The 10147-nt window shown below is 44.6% G+C and overlaps 1 protein-coding gene across 6 annotated transcripts in view; it reads left to right on the top strand.

The window, feature by feature from the left end:
* Positions 1 to 6910: 6910 nt before the first annotated feature.
* The window catches only part of TCF12 (transcription factor 12), a 372696-nt gene continuing 369459 nt past the window's right edge, over positions 6911 to 10147 (top strand). Inside the window, exons 1-3 of one of the 6 annotated variants that reach the window (XM_036107006.2) lie at positions 6911 to 7222; positions 8194 to 8290; positions 9374 to 9446. In XM_036107006.2, coding sequence (XP_035962899.1) covers positions 8216 to 8290; positions 9374 to 9446 — 148 coding nt within the window. In that variant the 5' untranslated portion in view covers positions 6911 to 7222; positions 8194 to 8215. Of the gene's footprint in view, positions 7223 to 7436; positions 7633 to 8193; positions 8291 to 9373; positions 9447 to 10147 lie in introns of those variants that run through there. The other 5 variants (XM_036107008.2, XM_036107003.2, XM_036107007.2 and 2 more) reach the window with 5 other exon arrangements.

Genomic DNA, 10147 nt, shown 5'->3' with positions numbered 1-10147 from the left:
AACCATAGCCTGTTTCCTCGAGTTGCTTACTTCTGAACCAAAATCTCAAGCTGGTGCCCAGGTCACAAGTCTACATCCTGGATGCAAAAGGGTCTTGGGAATTTTTGCCTCTGACTTTTATATGTTAGGTATATAAGGGTCATATCATTGAAATGTCCTTTAATACAGAAAAGCTGTTTAAAAGAAGGTGGACTTTCATGACTATGACAAATGTGCACTACCATTCTTTTGCCAGTTTTATTTTATTTATTTATTTTTTTAAAGATTTTATTTATTTATTTGAGAGAGAGAGAATGAGAGAGACAGCACATGAGAGGGGGGAGGGTCAGAGGGAGAAGCAGACTCCCTGCCGAGCAGGGAGCCCGATGTGGGACTCGATCCAGGGACTCCAGGATCATGACCTGAGCTGAAGGCAGTCGCTTAACCAACTGAGCCACCCAGGCGCCCATCAGTTTTATTTTAATAGCGGTCAGTAGGAAAATATGGATGCAAATTTAATTTTCATTTTCCATTTACTTGGAAATTCAGCTGCTACTTGGAAATTTGGCTCTGTCATACATGCACTCTTTCAGTTTTTCATATACCCAACAAATATTTATTAAGCACATACTATGTACCTGGCAGTGTCTTCTAGATGCTTGAAGTACACTAATGAACAAAACAGAAGAAAATTTCTGCCCCCATAGAGCTTACGTTCTAGTGGGATGTCTTTAGACCCTGTTGGGAGTACACATCAGTTTTCCAATTTTTATTCCAAACAAAGACAGGTTAAGTGGATAGAACAGAATAAGTAGCCTGGTGTTTGTCAACTTTTGCAAGACAGTTCTATTAATTGGTCTAGTTTCTAGACACCTGCCTCTTCAAATACATGACAAAGAAACATTCCAAAAAAGCCATTTGCTGTTTGGGATGCTTCCCTCATTGTAGTGAATAAATGTGATTTGACTGTAAGAAATATGTATATTGAATTTAACTACATTCAAAAGAGAGTATAATAATTAAGAAGATTCTTTGCTTGCTCAAAGTTCAGAGGACACTAATATTTTCAAAATGCTTTAGAAATGCTGAGAAAATAGAGAGTAAAAATTGCATGTGTATTTGCAGGTGATGCCCCTGTATTTTTTTTTTTTTTTAAGATTGATTGATTTGAGAGAGAGAGAGAGAGAGAGAGAGGCCAGGGGAGGGGTAGAGAGGCAGAGGGAGAGAGAATCTCATGCAGACTCTGCACTGAGCGCAGAGCCTATCTTGGGGCTCAATCCCCAGGACCCAGAGATCATGACCTGAGCTGAAACCAAGAGTTGGACACTCAATGGACTGCACCACCCAGGCGCCCTGATTCCCCTGTGTACTCTATTGGACCCAGTTAGGCATATCTCTTCATCCCTAACTCACATTGACCAAAACCAGAAAAAAGCAATATTTGGTTTAACAATGATATATAAAGTTATTTTAAAGATACTCTCAGGGGGTGCCTGGTTGGCTCAGTCAGTGGAGCATGCTACCCTTGATCTCAGGGCTGTAAGTTCAAGCCCCACGTTGGGTGTAGAGATTATTTAAAAATAAAAAATCTTAAAAAAAAAAAAGATTTCCAAATCATTAATTCATTTAGCAAATACTTTTTTCTTCAGAATGTTTGAAGGCCTTGTTCCACTGTCTGCTAGCTCCCAGTGTTGTTGTTGAACAGTGGACACAACACCATTTTGAATGGTAGTCCTTGGTATTTGTCCTGTTTTATATTCTCTCTGGAAGCTTGATGGTCTTCTCTTTGTCTTCCGTGTGCTCAAACTTCCTGATCACAGGCTTTGGTATAGATATTTTTATCCATTGTGGTAGACTCATGGTGAACCCATTTAATTTGGTAACTCATGTACTTCAGTCCTGGAAATTTTTCTTAGATTGTTTCATAGATGACTATCCCAATTCCCCCTTCAAAGAACCCCCCCACCCCCTTGCTTTTGGAGCCCTTATTATTTGGATTTTGAATTTCCTGAAATAGTCCTTTCTTTTTGTTCTGCATTCTAGGAAATTTTCTCAACTTTTTCTTCCAATCCTTCTATTAAGCTTATACTCTATTTTCAATTCTAAATGTCTAAATGTCTCCCATGATAGTGGCTTCTCTTAAGTGTCTGATAATCCTTGGTCGTCTGCTCATATTTAAGAATAAGGCAACAAACTGCTGACAGGCAATTCTGAGTATACAGGTGGGGATTTGTCAGTTGTAAACTTACCTTAGAGTAATTTCTTTGGGCTTATAGTTAGGGAACCTTCCACATCAGTATCTTCAGGTCTTTCCTTTTGGGTTGATCAGAGTCCATATAGAAGGATCTTCGATCTCCTCCTTGGAAGTTGAAACCTTGGCTGCCCTGAATCTGGGAGCCAAGTTGGTAAACATATCTGGAGGCCTCAGCACCCAATACACAAATGTTCACTTAATTCCCTTACCCCAAGAGACCTCCTGCTTCATCATCTGCAGAGGATAAGTTTGCAGTATTTTCCCTCAGTGGGAGAGAAGCATTTGTTTGCCTGACTGCGGCCCCATAGTGTAATGGTCAGCACTCTGGACTCTGTTTGCCTGACTGCATGGAGTTGGGAAGGGAATCTGGGGATCTGATTGCTTCTTAAACAGACTGGCAAACAATCCTCCCTATAGTATTACCCCTTTTCCTCACTTCACTTCAAGGGGAACCTGGAACTGGCTGGTTAGGAATCTTTTGGTGACACTTCAGTGTATATAGGTTTGATTATCGATTGACCTCATTGCCCCCTTAAGATGCAGTTTTGAGTCTACTACATCTTTTATCACTCTTCTGCTTTTCCAGCTGAAAGACTTCTCAAATTTTGTTGCCATTTTCTTTTCTTTGGCTTCCCATGATTTTAATCCTTAAAAAGTCATTTTATGACATGACATGATTTACTTTAACTTAACATGGGGGTGGAAAAGCAGGAGGAAAGATAGAAGAATCCATAATTATTAAGGATGGGTGATTAAGTACATGGAGGTTCTTAACACTACTCTGTCTACTTTTTTTTTAAATAGGTTTGAGACTTTCTATCATAAAAATATTTTCTAAAAATCCCTTTACTGATTTCTTAGTGTGATATTAGGATGGAACAAACTTCAGAGCATGTGCTAAACTGCCATCTCTACCTAGAAGTACAGAACCATTCATTTTTCAATAAATATTTATTGAGCATCCACTATGTACTAGGCATTGTGCCAAGATACACACAGGAATATGGAAAAGAGATTATTTATTTTACTTGGTCTACTATACTGAGTTTTAAAAAATTAAAATCTATGGCTATCTAGGTTTGATGTTTTAGAGTGTTTGGCAGTATTTTTTTCCTTTTCCAACTCTGAATTTGTCTTGATTTTGGTATAAATGCACGCTTCTATGAAATATGAAAGAAGGAATCCTAAAGGGGAAAAAGACATTGAATATAAGATGGACCATTAGGGGATATCTCCTCAAGTCTGAAAATAGCATTCACACAAGCCATTTAATGGCTTAAATTATAAATTTCATTAACAAGGAATAGAGCACTCTTTTTACCTATGAACACAGAGAAAAGGCAAAATTGGTACCCAGGAAATCCTGCAAGGGGTTCTTGCTAGCTAGCTGATAAAAGAGAATAAGGAGAGTGGACCTTTGATGACTAGTAGAATGTGGCTTATAATAGAGGGGAAAATCTTGGCTTTTAGTTCATCAGTGATGCAAGTGCCATGAACTGAAGGTAACATTTATAAAACTAATTGTTACATAAAATTGTTCCCTTTAGTCCCAAAGGGATAGCTGTGGAAAAGAAAGCAAGAACTCCTAGCTGCTCTCCTGTGGAGAAAGGAGCTACAGGGGGGTCCATTACCCATCAAACTTGGTTCTAGTTGGAGAATGCTAGGAGGCCACTCACTCCATCTAGAAAGCAACTTGCCACTTGACTTGATTAGCTCTATTCTCTTTCCTCCTCCTCTTCCTTCTATGAACTTTCTGGAATATTTCCTCCTAAATCAGAGGCCAAGTTCAAGTCAATCTCCCAAGGAAGCAAAACCCATTGCCTTGATTACTTTTCTTTTTGACTGTAAAGGTTTCTCTGGGCAACTCAGGTCTCCCTCATAAAATTATGTGTGTATGTGTTTTTGAGTGTAGAGTGGGGGCTCTTAGAAAGTGGGAACTGAAACTTTGTTGACAGAATTATTATGTCTGCCCAGTGGCAGGCTAAGGTGAATGGACAGGGACATAAAATATATCAGATTATAACATTCTTGAGGCAGGATGGGTTTGAGATTTTCTGTTCCTCACAGCATGCAGCACCAACCCTGCATGTAAGAAATGTTCATTATATTTCAATATTGATTGATACTGATTAATTTACACTATAGATACAGTACTCTAAATTTAATCACTGAATTTGTATTACTAGTTGTTTTTCCCTGAACTTTTTAATAAAGCCTTCTGGCTCTATCTAGCAAGATCAGCAAAGGCCCAGAAATTAGTTATAAGTGACACAAAACTGTGGTTTTTATACTCTTTTTGTCTTCCATATATATTGGGAGTATTTTGGAAATCCATTGGTGGGAATAATGTTCCTGTATTAAAAATGATACATGCAAAGACTACATAACAGAATGAAAAACTAATTCATGTTATAATGTCTCATGTTATAATGTCAAAGGATTGATAGATTTAATTCCAGCCTCCCTTTTTTGAGTGTCTACTATGTACTCAGTCTCATGTTAGGTGCATGGTACAGACCGATGCATGGCAATCCTATTGCTCAAGGAGTACATAATCTAAGGAGAAAATAAAGTATAAAACAGTATGGGCCATAATAGATGTGAAAAACTTCACCAGTCAGTCCTTCAAAGGAGTGAAGGAGCTCTCGTAACTGAGGGTTTGGGCAGATAGCTTTTCTTCCTCTGAATTAGTTATATGAGAAATAGGAGAAGAAACTAGTTCTCTCCTCCCTTTTTTTTTTTTGAAAACAGCATAAATCCTTCAGATGGGATTACATTCTCCTTTCTCCAATATTTCTCTTTGGGTTTACCACTGAGTGATAGAATCTTACCCTTAGAATGGGCCTTAAAAGTTGTAGTGTCAGACTTCCCATCTGATGTTTAGGTCTTTGTTTGCTACAGAAAATGGCCATCGGGCCTATATGATTTAGAACACACTAGATTACAAATAGCAGAAAACTCGAATCCTGTTGGTTTCATCAAAGAAGGTAGACCTGGGTTCCGAAGCCATTTCATCAGAGAGCCTCAAAAACATCAAAGATCATATTTCTTTGCTTTCTCCATGCCTGCTTTATTTAACCTAGCTGGACCTTGTACTTGGAAGACGACTGAGGGGCTCCTTAATTTTTTTTCCATACAACATGATGGTGATATTCTTTCAATTTTTGTTGTTGTTGTTATGCTCCCTGATTTTTGGAGAACATGCAGAAAGAGGAGGTCGCTGCTGAAGTTGTTTTGGAATATGTGAAACAGACAAACAAAAACGTCCCCAAAAGGCCACAGTAAATTGCTCCTCTTATTGTCCCAAATTGTGTCATGCCCATTGCCAACTAGTAACTGTGGCAGGGATGGGACTATGTTGCTTTATTTAGGTTGAAATTATGCTAATTTGTTTATATTGGAACCACATGCTCCAGTACACAGCCAGGGCAGGGATGTGACGGCTAAGAACAAGGGGTGTTAACCTAGATAAGGGAGAGTGGATAATGGAGAAACTACCACAGGATATGGCACACGGTCCAGGGTGTGGCCATTGACAAGTCATGGAAACCCCCCGCCCCAAGCAACAATTGCCTTCTCCCTCTGGACAGCTTGGGTTGTAATAAAGCACAGCAACTGCATATTTGCAGCTAAATCTACCTCCTTGTTTCGACGCAAGTCTGGGCTTCAATGACTCCTTCTTGCCATGTTGTTGCCCTCAAGGCGTTGGCTGCTTCCTTCAATTTGTTACCTTGGATGTGCCTTCTTTCTTCAGTGTTTCTTCTGCCTGGCCCTTACTGGTCTTTACTGCACTCACTGAGCCAAAAACACTGGCTGCCACTGGAGAAAACCTTACTTCCATTTCCAAACTGAAAGGAACTGAAGTTTAGTTATTTTGTCCTCTTTTTACTCTCTTTGGGGCTTCTTCGGGCTAAGTTCGGAACTTGCGCCAAGATAGTGGCTGTGCGACCAAACCTCCCTGGGCCATCTCTGCAAAATGATGGCACTGGCTTGATCCATTTCCAAGAACGCGTCTCGCTGTCCAATTCCGTGGCCCTGAACAGGATTCCTGTGGGAAGAGGTGATTGTAGACTTGGGGGCTTGTGTGAGTGGAGTGTTTGGGTACCTGAAGCCCACACTGCTTTGTATAGTTTGAGGGAGTTTTGACCCTTTTCCTGCATTCTGCTCAGCGACGAATTCGATCAGCTGCACCAACTCCAAGCGCGGACCGAGGTGGCTCGGTCTCCCTTCCCCACGCACGCAGAACGTCCGGGCTCGGCGGAGCGCTGCGTCCGGCGTCCAGCGCTGCTTGGTCGGGAGCTGCAGCTTCCAGGGCTCTGCGGCCTCGGGCTGGGTGGCCTGGGCAGCGGATCCAGATGCTCCCGCAGCTGCGTCTCCCTCGCGCCGCTCCGCCGCCCGACGCAGGAGCGGGACAAGCCGGAGGAGGCGCCACGGTGCCTGCCGCCCTGCTCCCGGGGGCACGGACTAGACGCCCTCGGCGGGCGGCCCGGCCCTACTTCGCGGGGTGGCTGCGCGCGTCTCCCGCCCCTCCCCGGCGGCCGCGACTCCGTCCCGCCTCACCCCACCGCGGGCTTTGTCCACCGGCCGCGCGGCGGCCCCTCCCCGTTCCCGCCGGCTCCTCCCCACCCCCTCCGCTGGCCCCACTTCCTCGGCGCAGGCGGCGGGAGCGAGCCGGGGACGAAAGGGTTAACCCGGGGCTCTTCCCGGCGCGGAGGGATCCAGAGCCGAGCCGAGCGCGGTGCTGAGGCCGCCTCAGCGAAAAAAATGTCCGCCTGAGGAGACCCACAAGTTCTATTCGGGGGGACCGCCAGCCCGCCCCGGGAGGAAGGGGCGGCCAGGCCCGAGAGCCGCCTCCCCTGCCCGGATCCGAGAGCTCGAGCGGGGCAAAGTGAGCCGAGCCGCCGGGAGGTGCAAGGGGAAGCCCGAGCCCGCTCTCCCGGCCAAAGTGAACTTTAATCGGGGTGGTTGGATGCGGAGACGGGGCGGCAGGTAATTGCGGAGAGGCGAGCGGGAGGGGTACGCCGTGGCGGGGCTGGGGGCTGAGGGGCGCCGTCGCGTCCCTGCCGGAGCGGAGGCGTCCACCGCCCGGCGCCCCAACTCCGCGCTCCTTTGTACAGAGAGGCGAGCCCGGGGTTCCCTCCAACTTGGGGAGCGGAGTGGGGGCGGAGGCGAGAGTCGCGGGCGGCCAAGGCCCGCGGGCGGCGCGCTCGGCCTGCGCGCCCCGCTCGCCACTCGGCTCCGGCTCTGGGGCGCGCGGGAGAGCAGGCTGCTTCGGCCGCCTCGCCGGGCTCATTGTTCGGCAGGTCCGGGGCTGGCCGGCCGCAGGCAGGGCAGCAAAAGTGGGAGGAGGCCGAGTCCGGGGAGGAGGACGCCCGGCAAGAGCGAGACTAGTTGTCGGGGTTTGTATTTTCTTTTTAAAAGCGCCCCTCGGACGCGCGGGGGTTGCTTTCCGACCCCCGGGGCCCGCTGGGGACGTCCGGGCGGCGGCGGCGGCAGACGCGGGCCTGCGAGCGGCGCGTTCCCTGCAACTTGTCAGTTCTATTGTTGCCGAGCCTGTGAGTCACTTCGCATCTCCCCTAGTCGCCGCTCCGCTCGCTGGATGCCCTGTCGCCCCTCACCCCGCCCCTCGAGACCCCCGCCCGGCCGGGCGCCGCGCCGAGCACCCGGCGGCCGCGCGGGGTGGGGGCACCGGGGAGGGGGCAGGGTTGGGCTCGGAAACTTGCGGGAGAGGCGGCGAGTTGCGGGAGCCGCCGCGACGCTCCCTGGCCGCGCGGAGGAACGCGTGGATTCACCGACCCGGCGCGGTGCTGGGCTCTCCTGCCCCCTGCCCGCGCGGCGGTGGGAACGAGTGGGGTACTGGAAGTCAGCCCACGGCTCTCGCTCCTGCCCTACGCCCCTTTTCATCCCCGCACACACTTTGGGCCTCGGTGGTCTCTCTGAGCCTGTTTCCTCTGCTTTAGGACCCGCTAGAAGTGGCTGAAGATGAATCCCCAGCAGCAGCGCATGGCTGCTATAGGGACCGACAAGGAGCTGAGCGACCTGCTGGACTTCAGTGCGGTATGAGAGCTTTCCGCGGCATCTTGGGGTTCTGCTGAGGTTTACAAAAAAACAAAAACAAAAACAAAAAAAAAACAAAAAAAAAAAGAAAAGGAAAGGGAGGGGGAAAGCGACGTGGAGACTAGGCAGCGTGAACTCCATCTGCTTTGAGCAGTAGTTCTCAGGGCTGGAGTCCAGCTCCCCCAAGTTGGACACCTGAACTTTGATGTAATGTCTAGACTTGCAGATTTAAAACTTTAATGCCAGAGGGGTCACTTGATTTAGCCAGTTAAAAGGAGAACAATGTAACCATGAGCTTTGGTTGAGTCACTCTCTGACCCTGATGATTATTAGGGATTTTGAACTTTATAAGAAAAAAAGAAAATTATTTTTTCTGCACTCCATTTCCTTCCCTAAGATGGGATAGAATTTATAATATCCGAAAGATGTCAGTTATGAGAAAGCCAGTTAAAGGCTAGAATTTCCAGCCTTTTTGGCTGAACACTTTTAAGTACATGTATATTTATGTGTGTATATGTGTATATATACGTGTATGTATACATAAGTACGTATGTGTACATTTATAAATCTTTTACCATGGGGAGTAATTGAATGACTTAAAAATAGCTGAAACCGAAGGCCTACTGCCTTTATCTCTAAAGGGTTGAATTCCTTTTTTAACTGTTGTTAGGAGTCAGGACCAATACCTACTTTATAAAACTGGGTTATAATGGATCCTTACTCTATGTAGTGGTTTCATTGGATGTGATTCTGATTGTGTGTATTGAATGGTAATGTAAATGTAATGAGATTTCTGTTAGAAAGTGAAGCTCATGGACAAAAATTTACAATTTAAACTTAATAATCTTAGATTTTCTCATGTAAGTGACTGGGTTTTGAGAACAGAATATAACCAGTATTTCCAAGTAGCATTAGGAAATAGTATCACTCAGTGTATTTGCTTTTCTGGGTCTGAATGTTTATCTTCAATTTTATCTTAACTTCGTTCTGAAATACAGTAACTGATGACTCTTGGTGGACTTTTGTTTGCAAGGAGTCTAGAAGAATTTCAGGACTAACAGATATATTTGGGTTATTTTGTAGATGTTTTCTCCACCTGTTAATAGTGGGAAAACCAGACCAACGACACTGGGAAGCAGTCAGTTCAGTGGATCAGGTAAGATGATATCTAAAACCAGAAACTCTTATTTTGGTGTTGTGATACCTTTTAGTAGAAAAATATGAAGTATTTTAATATGTTCATGTCATTCTGTAGTGTCCAGTTCAAATTAGAAGCCAAAACAAGCCTCAAATGAAGGCTGTTGCTTTCAGGATCCATTGATATTTCTGAGAATTTAAATATTGATGTAAATTTTTTGTTTTCCATGAATTTTTAAGTTCAGTTTGTCTTGTTTGAGTACAAGGGATTATATCCTGCCTCTGTTTGGACAAGTACCAGAAGAAAACACTCGGTGGTCCATGTATGGTCTTTTTTTTTTTAATGTTTATTTACATATGTGTATTTTTAAATTTTGCTAAAATTTCATCCTATTAGCATTATTTACATTTGGGTTCTAAAAAATTGGTGAAATAATGTTATTTAATATATGCGTATGAAAAGTGGAATTGAGTCAAGAAATAATTAGTAAGACTTATTTTAGATTGCCGTTTCTTTGGAAGTCTGCAGCAAATTAACAATTTTTAGGACAGTTATTTAAAATGTTAAAGGAATGGATGTTACAAATAAATGAATAGAAAGATTTATTTTCAAATGACATCTATTAGATGACATTAGGATAATGTTTAGAATAAGTTAAATTAGATAACTATTCCAACACTGGTGCTGTGGTCTTTAAATTTACTTTCTGTATATTTATA

This window comes from Halichoerus grypus, chromosome 8 (genome assembly GCF_964656455.1).
Source record: "Halichoerus grypus chromosome 8, mHalGry1.hap1.1, whole genome shotgun sequence".
Lineage (NCBI taxonomy): Eukaryota > Metazoa > Chordata > Mammalia > Carnivora > Phocidae > Halichoerus > Halichoerus grypus.
Note: the sequence above shows the minus strand (reverse complement) of the source record. Positions and strands in the feature narration are given on the sequence as shown.